This window comes from Branchiostoma floridae, chromosome 5 (genome assembly GCF_000003815.2).
Source record: "Branchiostoma floridae strain S238N-H82 chromosome 5, Bfl_VNyyK, whole genome shotgun sequence".
Lineage (NCBI taxonomy): Eukaryota > Metazoa > Chordata > Leptocardii > Amphioxiformes > Branchiostomatidae > Branchiostoma > Branchiostoma floridae.
In genome coordinates this window covers 29,483,796-29,498,104 of record NC_049983.1, presented here as the reverse complement: position 1 = coordinate 29,498,104, position 14,309 = coordinate 29,483,796, and the positions used below count along the sequence as shown (strand labels likewise).

General features: G+C 48.1%; 2 protein-coding genes across 2 annotated transcripts in view; one reads left to right on the top strand and one right to left on the bottom strand.

The window, feature by feature from the left end:
• Window positions 1-797: 797 nt before the first annotated feature.
• Window positions 798-8,569, bottom strand: LOC118416745. Its single transcript, XM_035821976.1, has 9 exons — window positions 8,418-8,569; window positions 5,416-5,880; window positions 5,012-5,160; window positions 4,127-4,317; window positions 3,677-3,775; window positions 3,282-3,395; window positions 2,170-2,238; window positions 1,522-1,620; window positions 798-1,109 (listed from the first exon to the last, which is right to left on the bottom strand). The coding sequence occupies exons 2-9, from the start codon at window positions 5,724-5,726 to the stop codon at window positions 975-977; spliced, it is 1,167 nt and encodes a 388-aa protein (XP_035677869.1). The 5' UTR covers window positions 5,727-5,880; window positions 8,418-8,569; the 3' UTR covers window positions 798-974.
• A 796-nt stretch (window positions 8,570-9,365) lies between these two features.
• LOC118416424 (protein O-linked-mannose beta-1,2-N-acetylglucosaminyltransferase 1-like) overlaps window positions 9,366-14,309 on the top strand; it is a gene marked incomplete at its 3' end in the record, with an annotated part of 20,703 nt that continues 15,759 nt past the window's right edge. Inside the window, exons 1-7 of the mRNA XM_035821522.1 lie at window positions 9,366-9,486; window positions 10,456-10,514; window positions 11,669-11,815; window positions 12,142-12,201; window positions 12,897-13,008; window positions 13,644-13,702; window positions 14,261-14,300. Coding sequence (XP_035677415.1) covers window positions 10,493-10,514; window positions 11,669-11,815; window positions 12,142-12,201; window positions 12,897-13,008; window positions 13,644-13,702; window positions 14,261-14,300 — 440 coding nt within the window. The remainder of the gene's footprint in view (window positions 9,487-10,455; window positions 10,515-11,668; window positions 11,816-12,141; window positions 12,202-12,896; window positions 13,009-13,643; window positions 13,703-14,260; window positions 14,301-14,309) is intronic.

Genomic DNA, 14,309 nt, shown 5'->3' with positions numbered 1-14,309 from the left:
CCCTCCTGCAAAGTGACGTGTTCCTGACGTCACTGCTGGAGATAGAGAGGGTCGTTCCGTGAACAAGGTCGACGGAGTTTGACCGAAAATTTAGGATAAGTCCCTGTGTTGATTCAGCATTGGAAAGAAAGTTTAGCAATTTGTACAATGTATAAATTCTTAATGGTTCGAGACTTAGGCTCTCGTCGTACTTTTCCGCCGTATAGAAATTTTTGATTTTTTGATACTTGACATACTTTGTTAGTTGAGTTATGACGATAAAAGTTCACGATTGGATTTTGACACCCTGAATTTGCCTGTTTTTACATCATGCTTATGATGTTTTGTAATAATCTTTAACTATGTGATACCTCATGATGTTTTGTATTAGTCTATTATACTATGTGATGACTGTACATTGGGCCAGAACATCACCGATCCCGACCCGTTTGGGGCTGGCTGCTGTGTCAGCACGACATGAGATATGATGTTGTGAAATCCAGATTTCAAATAGAATAATCCCCTTCGGCATTGATCTCTTTCCAGCAAACTCGGCTGGTTGTTTATTAACTGCCTAAAGACTCATGGCAGAATCTTGAAAATCATTATTGAATTTCCCTTTTAGAGCTCAGGTTACAATATTAAGCATGAAGCATGAAAAAATGATATCAACTCAATATGGTCTAGACATGTTTATTGCAACAACTCACATCATAGTTACAGAAGGATGTTATGTACGGGGGAGGGGGGGCAGGAAGGGACAGGAAAGGGTGGCACGGAAGGCCATTTTTCATCTCGTGCCCAGGTAGTCGGGTCGGGAGGTGGTCATCTCGTGCACAGGTAGTCGGGTCGGGAGGTGGTCATCTCGTGCACAGGTAGTCGGGTCGGGAGGGGGTCATCTCGTGCACAGGTAGTCGGGTCGGGAGGGGGTCATCTCGTGCCCAGGTAGTCGGGTCGGGAGGGGGTCATCTCGTGCCCAGGTAGTCGAATGAGGGTCATCTCGTCCCCAGGTAATCGTTTCGTGAGAAGGGATCGTCCCATGACGACACGGGGACCGTCCTGGTGTAGAATTTCTGCTCGGGGTTGGCGTTGGCCCGCTGCCGCGCCCCCAGCACGGAGATATGGCTGATCTGGGAACAAAACATGGCGGAGCTGTGAGGGATACGCTGAACGCAGCAAACGGTCGGAAGTATACAAAACTGTAACAACTGAGCAAACGGCCGGAAGTCAGAACTAAAAACTGGGCGAACCACCGGAAGTACGGGACAAAAAATTGAGCAAACCGCCGGAAGTACAGAACTAAAAGCTGAGCAAACCGCCGGAAGTACAGAACTAAAAGCTGAGCAAACCGCCGGAAGTACAGAACTAAAAACTGAGCAAACCGCCGGAAGTACAGAACTAAAAACTGAGCAAACCGCCGGAAGTATAGAACTAAAGACTGAGCAAACCGCCGGAAGTACGGAACTAAAGACTGAGCAAACCGCCGGAAGTACGGAACTAAAGACTGAGCAAACCGCCGGAAGTACGGAACTACATTCTCACTTTGTTCCACCTGCTCTCTTCCTCCAGTCCTTCTTCTCTCTGCTTCTCTCTCACCCACGCATGCGCTCTCTGCTGGAGCATGCCCTGCAGCTTTTTGGTCTGAGAACAAAACAGAGCCCGGATGTTAGATACCCCGGATGTTAGCTACCTAGGGAAGCTGTTAGCCAATGAACATGTGCATGCTGGATTTTGATCTGTGTAGGTTAGATAAGTACGTGTCCGAATTTGTTTCGAATGTAGTCAAATTTCTACGGAATGTATAAACACCTCAAACAACCTCAAACGGCTCTAGTATATAGCGGGGCAACAACCTCGTTCGGAGGCCAGCTGAGTCTAAATAACTGATAATTACTGGACTTGTTGCTGCGGGTTTTGTTTTCACTCCTAATGCATCCAGACAAGGTCGTTGCCCCATGTACACTACATACTTGAGCCGTTTGAGGTTATTTGAGGTCTGTTGAGGCAGACCTGTAAATACACATTTGAATATCTATTACTCTATCTCCAGACTTCACTACGCCCAATGTAGTGAGTTTGATACGTCATTCTACAGCAACAAATAGTTGGTTTCGTTACGTTATTTTTTAAAATTGCTCAAGTGGTTACCAAGCATAATGTGATTCGTTCGTGCGGCTGAATGAAACTCACCTCAGTTTTCTCCTTGTGCAGCTTCTTGGTGAGGTCCCGTCTGTCGGTCACGCTGGTGTGGATGTGATTCTGTGGGGAGGAAACGGAAATATCGTCATAGTGACGTCATGCCGGTCACGCTGGTGTGGATGTGATTCTGTGGGGAGGAAACGGAAATATCGTCATAGTGACGTCATGCCGGTCACGCTGGTGTGGATGTGATTCTGTGGGGAGGAAACGGAAAAATCGTCATAGTGACGTCATATCGGTGACACTGGTGCGGGCGTTATAACTAGTATGTGGTAGCCTCCGTCGCAGACTTCCAGCGGGAATGGCTTTTATTTTATGGGGGAGAGGGCGCTGGCTCGTGATTTCACGCTGGTGACTTCTCTTATGCTAGGAAAGGAAGTTTGCCAAGAACAGAAGTTTGTCGTGGAAGGGAGAGTCACGTGCCCCGGCAAAGTCCCATTCCCGGCATAAGGGAACTGGGCCAACGTTGAAAATCACAAGTCGTTATGGGGTTAGGGTACAAGCTGAGCCACGTTTGGGATAGTGTTCTTCTCGGCGCAAAAGCGCCACCTACATCGGCTACATATAGCGGCGAGAAGCAGAACTCCAGTTAGAAGCTCTGAGTAAGATGTCTGACAGACATCGAAACGTCAGCAGGTGAGAAAAACTGGTTATGTAAAAGAAAATTCCAATGTCCTAGCCGTACTTACCAGGCATGTCCGGACCTAACCGTACTTACCAGGCATGTCCGGACCTAACCGTACTTACCAGGCATGTCCGGACCTAACCGTACTTACCAGGCATGTCCGGACCTAACCGTACTTACCAGGCATGTCCGGACCTAACCGTACTTACCAGGCATGTCCGGACCTAAGCTGTACTTACCAGGCATGTCCGGACCTAACCGCACTTACCAGGCATGTCCGGACCTAACCGTACTTACCAGGCATGTCCGGACCTAACCGTACTTACCAGGCATGTCCGGACCTAACCGTACTTACCAGGCATGTCCGGTTGTCTGACCTGACCCGGACGTACTTACCAGGCATGTCCGGTTGTCTGACCTGACCCGGACGTACTTACCAGGCATGTCCGGTTGTCTGACCTGACCCGGACGTACTTACCAGGCATGTCCGGTTGTCGGCCGCCAGCCACTTGACCAACCGCAAGAGGGCGCTGTTGTCCCGCCGCAGCTGCTGCACCTCGTCCCGCAGAACTTCGTTCTCGTCCAGAACCCGCTGCATGACGGGAAGGAGAAACGGTCAGAATTGAAACCATTTTCTCCACAAAGCGTCAGAAGATTATAATCACCTTGTATCGCAGTTTAGGGAAATGGTAAAAAAAATTATTTATCAGAAAAACTGTTGCGTTTTCTGTACAATTGTAGAGACGCTACTTTTGGTTCGTTCGGTTGGAAGACAATGACAAGGAGAAGAAGCCCAGATAAGTTCTCACAAGTCTTACAACTGCGCATGCGGGCGGACTTCTCACAAAGCTAGCTCCTTTTGGGGTTTCTTACCTGATTCGTCCTCATGACGTCATCGATGTTCAGCGCAGACATCGGCTTCTTGGACGCCGGCGCGGGAAAACACTCGTCAGGAACCCGCAGGTACGTTACCTAGGCAACGGAACACAGACGAGTTAACACAGTTTTGTAAATTGTACGCGCGTTACCCTGGCAGCATGCCAGTTTGATATAACGTACGCACGTTGCCATGGCAGCATGACAGTTTGATATGACGTAGGCACGTTGCCATGGCAACATGATAGTTTGATATAGTTACCCTGGCAACATGACGGTTTGATATAGCGTGCTCCCGTTACCCTGACAACAGAACAGTTTTACAGAACACAAACACGCTACCCGCGCGCGGCCGGACAACAGGAATAATAAGCATTGAATAGTTTCATAATAGAACAGTCCTTAAATAGGAGTAGAAAGTAAAAGGAAATGATAAGGTGTGCCAACCCGACTGTCCTGCGCCGGGGACCTCCTCCGCTGTGCGGGCGGGCGGCCCTGCGAAGGTGGCCCGTCCGGGGCGGGCGGCCTGCCCGGTAAGCCTGCCCGGATGAGCTCGGAGTCCTGCCGGCATCGGTACCTGTCGAGCTCGGCCTGGGTCCGCCTCAGCTCCTGCTGCAGCTCGCCCATCGTCTGTGTCGCTGGAGGAAGGACGGGGAGCTGTTATGAAACCTTTGCTTATCACCAAACACTCCTGAAGGTGCCCTAATCCTGACACTAACTGCACCTAGCAGATTCGATCACTAACGAAATTCGCGCGCTGGTCGTGCCTTACCTTGCCTAGCACGCTGGTCGTGCCTTACTCACCTTGCCTAGCGCGCTGGTCGTGCCTTACTAACCTTGCCTAGCGCGTTGGTCGTGCCTTACTCACCTTGCCTAGCGCGCTGGTCGTGCCTTACTCACCTTGCCTAGCGCGTTGGTCGTGCCTTACTAACCTTGCCTAGCGCGCTGGTCGTGTCTTACTCACCTTGCCTAGCGCGCTGGTCGTGCCTTACTCACCTTGCCTAGCGCGCTGGTCGTGCCTTACTAACCTTGCCTAGCGCGCTGGTCGTGCCTTACTCACCTTGCCTAGCGCGCTGGTCGTGCCTTACCTTGCCTAGCGCGCTGGTCGTGCCTTACCTTGCCTAGCGCGTTGGTCGTGCCTTACTAACCTTGCCTAGCGCGCTGGTCGTGCCTTACTAACCTTGCCTAGCGCGCTGGTCGTGCCTTACTCACCTTGCCTAGCGCGTTGGTCGTGCCTTACTCACCTTGTCTAGCGCGCTGGTCGTGTCTTACCTTGCCTAGCGCGTTGGTCGTGCCTTACTCACCTTGCCTAGCGCGCTGGTCGTGCCTTACCTTGCCTAGCGCGCTGGTCGTGTCTCTGCTTCACCGCCGCCAGCTCGTCCCGCAGAGCCTTCACCTCCGCAGCAAGCTGTCGGTTCGTGTGGGCCATCAGCCGGGCGTCTTCCGCCGTCAGGGGCCCGGCCGGGGCCCGCCGGACTGGTCTGTGGGAGGTATAACACGTTAGGTACTGTTGGTGTGGACCAGGAGCGCTGTGGAAAGTTGGTGTAAATTTCCTAACTGTTACTGTTAGCACTGCCCGATGAGACTTTATCAAGGTACTGCTGGTATTACAATAAAACCTCTTTGCACTTTCGAATCGAAACTTTACATCGGTTGGTATTTACTACTTGTACTACATACCCGGATACGGGCCACCTGCTGTTTTTCTGTACATGTCTGACGGGATCAACACTTACGTGACGTCCTTCCCGTCCCCGGCCGGCTCTCGCGCGGGCCCGTCCGTCCCGGCAGGCTCGACGGGCTGCTCGCCCTTCCCCGGCGGCGCGTCGTGCTGCTGCGGTCCCGCCCGCGGCGCGGCGGTGTCCCCCTGCCCGGGGGGACCCGCCTGCCTCCCTGCCCCGTCTCCATGCCCTGCTGCCGCCGCGGTCTGCCCGCCCCGTCCGCACAGGCGACTCGCCCGACAGGATGATCTTCTGCAGCTGCACCTCGAGGGGCACTCGGTCGGTGCTCGGGCGCTCAGCCGCCCATGTCTCCGCCCCGCTCCCATTGGTGCCCGCGGAGGAGGACGACATGCTCGTCTTGGACAGGGTCGAGGTCACGTCTTTGGCCTCGCCTTTCGTCTCATGGGAGGAGAGCTTCTTCCCGTCCGACCCGGCAGACTTCTTCTGCTGCTTGTCCGGTCCGGCGTCCATGTTCTGAGTCTAGGAGGCAATGAAGGATCGTTTATTATTTTAACCAGTAGACTCACATGTACGGCACTTAACCTATATTTTAGGTGCCTGGATACAAACGTACATACATACATACAGATAGGTTAGGACATAGCGTAATTAGATTCAATACATGATTAAAATTGGATTAAAGCTCACTTTATCAACATGTACATTTCACTCTTACTTTACGATTTAACTTTACGGCCCAAATGGTAAATTTTTCAGACTGATGAGAATTAAGCACGGCGCTAATTTTTGCTATAGCTAGTTGCAGCTAATAGTGATATTAGTAGCAGTGCCACGCGGCTCCGCTAAGGCCCTCCTGTCTAGCCAAGCTCACCCGGCACCCCGACTCAGGCTTCCCCATAAAGGTGCACTCCTTAATACTGCACTTGGGGTGCTCTTGCGGCATTGTGGGTTTCGGTAACGCAGATGTACCTTCACGGAACCTAGAGGGTTCTGCAAGCGAACGTAGAGGTGCCGGTTGCAAGAGATTTTTAAGGGTTGAAAAAACGCAAGTAGCAAGATGCCCCCACAGCGCCCCCACAGTGCCCCAACAGTGCCGCCGCCGTGCCACCAACAGTATCAAGGTTGTATTTTGCCTATTTTGCACCAAATACTGAAAACATCTTTTATCAGCGAAAGGCTATTTTGGATGCATTTCTAATCATTTTACAGGCGTTTTTGAGGCAGTTACGTACAACATTGCGAATTCCACAAAACTTAACGTATTCAGACTTAACTTAAAGATATTTTGATTTATTTTTTGGAAGGTAGGTCAGAATTTTATACTTAAAAAAAACTATCTTATCAGTTCATAAACCTACATATGTGGAGAAACATATTATCGTACAACGTTGAAAAAGAAATCATTCACGTGGCCTGCCGCCGATAAAACACCAAAATTGCTTGTAACGTTAACGTTATGACGCAAACTCATTCCGGGCGGAATCCCGGGCAGGCTTTCGTGCAACAACCGGCGGCAAATCTACTCACTTGGCTGAGAACAGCGCTTCACGTGTAAACTACAGTATGTAGGGGCAGTAGCAGTTTTGACTCCGGCTGGGTCTTTTTAAAGTGTTATTCTAGACGTTTGTGTCGGGCGTTCTATTTCTGCACGGTGTTCTTTATGTCCACCTGCCAAGAAAACGGTACAAAATAGAAAGCCCGACAGAGACGCCCAGGAAAACAGTCGGCGCCAAACTTCTGCTTGGAGAGTACTTCTCAGGTGTGTTTACTCTAACTCCAATTCAGCCAAACCTCTGCTTGGAGAGTACTCCTGACAACCATTCAGCCAAACCTCTGCTTGGAGAGTACTTGGCCAGGTGTGTTTACTCTAACGTCCATTCAGCGCGCGGCATTGTGCCCGGACGGATACTGTTTCCCTCGGACCCCCCGGAAGGGTCGGCTGTCAGCTGCCGGGCTCGGAACCTGCCCGAGTTCTAAATATTCCTGGAGGATCCCGGGATCACGCACATAACAAACAAACAAACAAACAAACAAACAAAGAAACAAACGACAACCACGCAGCCCACCCAGCCCAGCTCCCGTGCAGGGTGCCTGCGGAATGCGTACCGCAGTAGTAAACGACAACCACGCAGCCCACCCAGCCCAGCTCCCGTGCAGGGAGCCTGCGGAATGCGGACCGCAGTAGTAAACGTTACTGATGCGTTTGTGATTTGTTGTGGTTAAACAGAACACAAAACCCTCTCCAGTCAGACGCTTTATACACGGCGCCTGGAAGTTACTGATTCTGAATTCGTTGTCAGGACCCTCATGAAGACCATCCTAGGGTAAGAGAGGCAGCTTATAACAAGATCTGTATAAAATTATGATAAAAGTCATGATAAATCTCATCATAAATGGTAGGATAAATGTAGCCAGGCAGCGGTTCCTGGCGGAAATGCAGTACAAACTCAGCTGACTGACACATGTAAACATCATTCTCTATCAACCTACGCCGGCTATACCTAGCTACCTACCTAACTACCTACCTAGCTACCTACCTAGCTACCTAGCTGGCTATACCTACCTAGCTCGGGCTATACCTACCTAGCTGGCCATAGGGGGAATAATTTGCCACTGGAGTTTGGCATCCGGAGGGTTGGACGGACTGAGTCCCCGGCCAGTTATTCCCCTTTTTGCTGAATTCTACGATTCATACCCCGTTAAGACGTAAGCATGATATAACGTTTATGTACATAGCTTAGGTATATATAATTACGTCAATTCAATGCAAGTTGTCGCTCATTGCTTAACCACCCCCCAATACGGAATAGACGCCTTTCACCACGTGTGTCGCTGTCATGTCTGTGTCACACGTCCCCGCGTCTGTCCAGCGCAGACAGCAGTGGTGCTCGGTGTGGGGCAGACTTTGTATTTTGTTATTTCTACCCTGAAGTCAAGACGGCTACACACGACACACATCACGCTGTCACGTGGAATCACTGCGGTTAATACATTCCACACGTTTACGACATTTACCGTAAAACTTACTGTGAGACGAAGAGTGATTGAAACTTTACCAAGGGTTCCTCTCCGTCCCCAAGTCTTCTCCTCTCCCGTGAATTCCTTAAGAACCTTGCACGGACACCTTAAGAACCTGCGCCCATGGTTGAATGGTTTATACCCGATACCTGAAGTACCCGGCAACAAGGCGTCCGTCACCTAGGGCACAGCGGCATGGTCACGTGGCCGGGAGGGGATCATGTTTCTCCTCGTGCATTGATACAACATTAGAGTTACCTGGCCGCGACAATAGCGCTCCTAGCGGCCCACCCACGGCGTGCATCTAGCGCTACAATATTCCGCTCTGATACTTGTTTAGAAGAAAAAGGCGACCAGAACAGTGACAATGTCCGGATGATGAGATGTCTCACCCCTGTAGGGCCTCTTAACTTATCTTTGATATATAAGATCTCATAAGTGATCCTTCAATTACATTTATTACATTTAGCAATTAAATCATTAATTGTAAAACTGAGGCCTCAGACAACATAACATAGTAATTATTCAGAAGTACAAGTGCGACTAAATTGATAAAATAAACATAGAAATATAATTACTGTTCACTACACATTCTTATGGTTAATTTGTTAGAATATCATTATTCAGATCGAAAACTTTATGTTTCTTGGCAGCGATCGACTTAAAGAGGACAAGGGTTGGCAGGGTTTTGTTACAATAATGATAGAAAAAACATTTGATATTTTTCTTGTACTTATATAACGTTATATATATAAATAAAGGTTCAAACAAATACCAAGTAAGTTCCCCAAGGTGAAATACTGTGCATTACACCTGTTAGCTTCCCAAGCTGTCCACCGTGAACAGTGGGAATGCCTGATCATATATATTAACTAATAGATTTTGTAAAACTTCCTTTAAGTATACTTTGGCATAGATTTAAATCCCTGCTACATTAATTGTTCTGACCAATTGTGAGAGTATTTTTCATTTGATCTGCTAATTCTGTTTTTTATTCAGGCACATATTTAATCCCGGCGGACAGCCCCTACAGGTGTGAAACATGGCGGCTGGTAGTGCCGAACTCTGATCAAACTCGCTAAAACTCGCTGAAAACAGGTAAAACAGGTGAGTTTTACTCCAACTACGCCATGTAAGGTAGGTTAACTCCCTGCAACAAGCCGCACAGTAGCATGGGTAAACCTACAGAGAAAACTACGGCGTGTTTGCCAAGCTGATGACGACTCTCCGGACCTCCCCTGTCACGGACTTGTCCGGTAACTTCTGAGTCTTCAGGCCTGCGATCCGAAGTTGTCTGGTTTCCGAGTTCTCATCCCACCAAAATTATGTCGGTCAGTTTGTTTAAATAGAAACATCTTACAGAGCGAGGTCGTGTGGTCGGCCCTGCCGTGAGCCGGACTATATATGGGTTGTGTCTGTTGCAACGTTTACACTAAATTACAGAGTTATAATTGTTTGTGGGATGTGGATCGATGGGGGATGGCGAAAAAACCTGTCTAGCATCAAAAAAAGTATGCTATGCAAAAGCCTGGGTTTAAGTAAAAGAACGACGGGAATGAAATATGAAATAAGGTTTGCATCCATGGCAGGGACAGTCAGCAGAATAGAGTCCCAAGACTACTTACTTTTGCAAACAATATTGTAAACTGTTCGGCAGTTGGAACAGGCCAATCATTACCCCTGTAAAAATCATGTTGTGCATTGCGGGTAGCTCTTTCCTGGTTTAGTGTGAAGGTAATGTAGCTGGTCTTCCTGAATTTAAGTGTCATGTTCGTTACGGCCGTGTGGCGTGTTGGTACACCCGATCCCTCGATCTCGGAAGATAAGCAGTCCGGACAGCGCGGTCCGGACAGAGTCCCCCAACCAAGGACGTCCGGATTGCTGTAGCCTCACGAAGCTTTCCACAAAGTCGTCTTCCGGGAGGGACGTAAAACGGGGGTCCCGTGCTCGAGGAGGCGCCTCGACCACATTAATCAGCCTCATTACTGACAATTTGGGTACCTACTGGCTGGCAAAATACACCAGATATTATTATTATTATTATTTATTATTATAGATTTCTGCTGTAACTTTCAGGTTGCGGAGTGTTAGTCTGATGTAGCTGAAGACCACCATGTGGGGCAGGCGTAGAGCAGGTATTTAACATCCCTTGTTACCGTGATGCTGTTACCATTACCATTACTGTTACTGTTACCGAAATGCTGTTACCCTTACCATTACTGTTACTGTTACCGTGATGCTGTTACCCTTACCTTTACTGTTACTGTTACTGTGATGCTGTTACCCTTACCATTACTGTTACTGTTACTGTTACCGTGATGCTGTTACCCTTACCATTACTGTTACTGTTTAATAGGGAATGGTCTGTTTTGCATGTGTTCCATGTTTCCCCTGCATAGTGAGGTCTGTGCTGTTACTGTAACTGTTAGTGTTAGTGTTACTGTTACTAGTAGTGTTACTGTCACTGTTAGAGAATAGTCAGTTTTACATGTGTTTTATGTGTCCCCCGTGAGGCATAGTAAGAGCTGTGCTGTTACTGTTGTTAGTGTTACTGCAATGGAATAGTCAGTTTAGTCAGTCAGCTTTGCTGTTACTGTTAGGGAATAGTACTAGTTTTATATACATGTGTTTTATGTGTCCCCAGGCATAGTGAGGGCTGTGCTGTTAGTGTTACTCAACTTACTGTTACTGTTACTGTTAAGTACTGTAACTGTTACTGTTACTGTTGGGGAATAGCCAGTTTTATTTGTGTTTATTTGTCCCCAGGCATAGTAAGAGCTGTGCTGTTACTGTTACTGTTAGGGAATAGTCAGTTTTATTTGTGTTTATTTGTCCCCAGGCATAGTAAGAGCTGTGCTGTTACTGTTAGTGGTGGGAACAGTAGTTTATCATGTGTTTATGTGTCCCCAGGCATAGCGAGGGCTGTACTGTTACTGTTAGTGGTGGGAACAGTAGTTTTACATGTGTTTATGTGTCCCCAGGCATAGCGAGGGCTGTGCTGTTACTGTTAGTGTTACTGTTAGAGAATAGTCAGTTTTACATGTGTTTATGTGTCCCCAGGCATAGCGAGGGCTGTGCTGTTACTGTTAGTGTTACTGTTAGAGAATAGTCAGTTTTACATGTGTTTATGTGTCCCCAGGCATAGCGAGGGCTGTACTGTTACTGTTAGTGGTGGGAACAGTAGTTTTACATGTGTTTATGTGTCCCCAGGCATAGCGAGGGCTGTGCTGTTACTGTTAGTGTTACTGTTAGAGAATAGTCAGTTTTACATGTGTTTATGTGTCCCCAGACATAGCGAGGGCTGTGCTGTTACTGTTAGTGGTGGGAACAGTAGTTTATCACGGAGCAAAGTTTTACATGGACAGTCTGCAGCTGGACACACGACACGAGGTGCGGGAAGTGGAGACAGAGAACACAGAGGAAGAGCCTCAGCCAGGTGAGATCATAAATAAAAGATGTTCTGTTTTAGCTCTTTTAAGGTTTTAACTCAGCACAGTGGATAAGTTTTGGCTATTTTCTATTACAGGGCTCCAAATTCTTGTTTGGGAATATTTAGGGCACTGGTGTATCTGATTTAAAATTTAGATGAACAGGAAAAATGTGTGCCCATCCTGCTCCTCTTCTGAGCTGGAATCTGAGTTTCTATGGATAACTTCAGACATGTGATAGAAGAAAGGCTCGTAGCCATGTAGAAGTCACCACTGCTCAGACTGTCTGCTGCACTGTTCAAATTTCCTGTGTTTATTTCTTTTATATCTGCAGTTATAGCGGATAATGCAGAGAAGAAGGAACAGCTAAAGCCACAAGTAGACATTCCTCCAGGTACGTTATACACCCCCCTGTAACACTGGGTAAAGTTGTCTGAACTTGTGTGTTCCTATACCCCCCTTCATGTGAAGACCCCCCTGTAACTTGCCAGTCCTTCTGCCCCTGCAGACCCCCCTAAATGCGGAATCAAGCCCCCCTGTAACTTGCCTGTCCTTCTGCCCCTGCAGACCCCCCTAAATGCGGAATCCATCCCCCCTGTAACTTGCCTGTCCTTCTGCCCCTGCAGACCCCCCTAAATGCGGAATCCATCCCCCCTGTAACTTGTCTGTACTTGTGCCCCACAGACCCCCCTAAATGCGGAATCCAGCCCCCCTGTAACTTGCCTGTACTTGTGCCCCACAGACCCCCCTAAATGCAGAATCCATCCCCCCTGTAACTTGCCTGTACTTGTGCCCTACAGACCCCCCTAAATGCAGAATCCATCCCCCCTGTAACTTGCCTGTACTTGTGCCCTACAGACCCCCCTAAATGCAGAATCCATCCCCCCTGTAACTTGCCTGTACTTGTGCCCCACAGACCCCCCTAAATGCAGAATCCAGCCCCCCTGTAACTTGCCTGTACTTGTGCCCTACAGACCCCCCTAAATGTGGAATCCAGCCCCCCTGTAACTTGCCTGTACTTGTGCCCTACAGACCCCCCTAAATGTGGAATCCAGCCCCCTGTAACTTGTCTGTACTTGTGCCCTACAGACCCCCCTAAATGCGGAATCCAGCCCCCCTGTAGCAAGGACCAGTTTGCGTTCGCCATCAGCAGTGGGCAGGCGCAGAGGGTCGGGCCCAGGATCTGCTTCGACGGGAAGGAGTAAGTAAAACAAACAAACAAACAAACAAACAACGGGAAGGAGTAAGTAAAACAAACAAACAAAGACACAAACAACGGGAAGGAGTAAGTAAAACAAACAAACAAAGACACAAACAACGGGAAGGAGTAAGTAAAACAAACAAACAAACAACGGGAAGGAATAAGCAAAACAAACAAACAAACAACGGGAAGGAGTAAGCAAAACAAACAAGGAAAACACTACTGCAGAGTTTCTTCATTTGGAATTTGGGATTACAGCATCAGTTTTAGCATGAAAGGTGATATGTTTTGGTAAATGACATCATAGATGTAAAAGAAGAATGAAATTTACATAGTCGACATTCGTCCAACTTTTCAGCTGACTCTGTTTGTCTTGTTCACAGAGTAAACCTGACTAATGTTACTTCTTTGATGTTACGTTACAGACACGTGGCTGTGTTAGTTAACCTGTGTCGCCCCCCGTCTTTTTGTAATGTTGGACGGGGGGCTCGACTGTATACTGTCTCCTTGACTCCTCTTGCAAAGGAAGTTTCCACACTGGGAGTTGTTTTTGCTGGCCCCCCGGGTTCTTTACTCATTTATTCATTACATTGTTTTATTGATTAATGTTTTATTAATTTCCCCTGTTCTGCCAGTCTGGTTAGTGACGACACACACAACGCAGGCAGGGGCATGAACATTGTCGTCATCGATGGTAAGTCATAGCAGGCAGGGGCATGAACATTGTTGTCATCGATGGTAAGTCATAGCAGGCAGGGGCATGAACATTGTCGTCATCGATGGTAAGTCATAGCAGGCAGGGGCATGAACATTGTCGTCATCGATGGTAAGTCATAGCAGGCAGGGGCATGAACATTGTCGTCATCGATGGTAAGTTATAGCAGGCAGGGGCATGAACATTGTCGTCATCGATGGTAAGTTATAGCAGGCAGGGGCATGAACATTGTCGTCATCGATGGTAAGTCAGGAGCACAAAAATACATCCAAAATTCAACTTTTGTCCCGAGTGATGCTCTAAGCTCACATTACCAAACTGGGACATGTCCGAGTAGCATTCGAGAATGAAGCACACATAATGTAATAATATTAGTTGTTATCATAACTTATGACAGTGTGTATATTCTGTGATTAATACTATCATTTTTTGTTCTGCAAACATCTCAGCCGGGCCCCGGTTTGCAAATTGGACCTTAGCTTTAATTGGACAGATGTAGTAGAATAGTGACTCTGTCCTCTTCCTTTCTCTGTGCAGGTCAGTCCAAGGAGGTGTTAAAAAAAGATTCGACTATGGTGTACATAAC

Bases quoted from the DNA above. Each gene is read 5' to 3' on its own strand.
- LOC118416745 (XM_035821976.1), bottom strand. From the start codon at position 5,726: ATGGGAGCGGGGCGGAGACATGGGCGGCTGAGCGCCCGAGCACCGACC. The intron at 5,161-5,415 runs GTAAGTGTTGAT...TACCTCCCACAG, and splicing joins GGGGACGGGAAGGACGTCAC to ACCAGTCCGGCGGGCCCCGG. The intron at 1,110-1,521 runs GTGAGAATGTAG...TTTTGTTCCCAG, and splicing joins AAGAGAGCAGGTGGAACAAA to ATCAGCCATATCTCCGTGCT.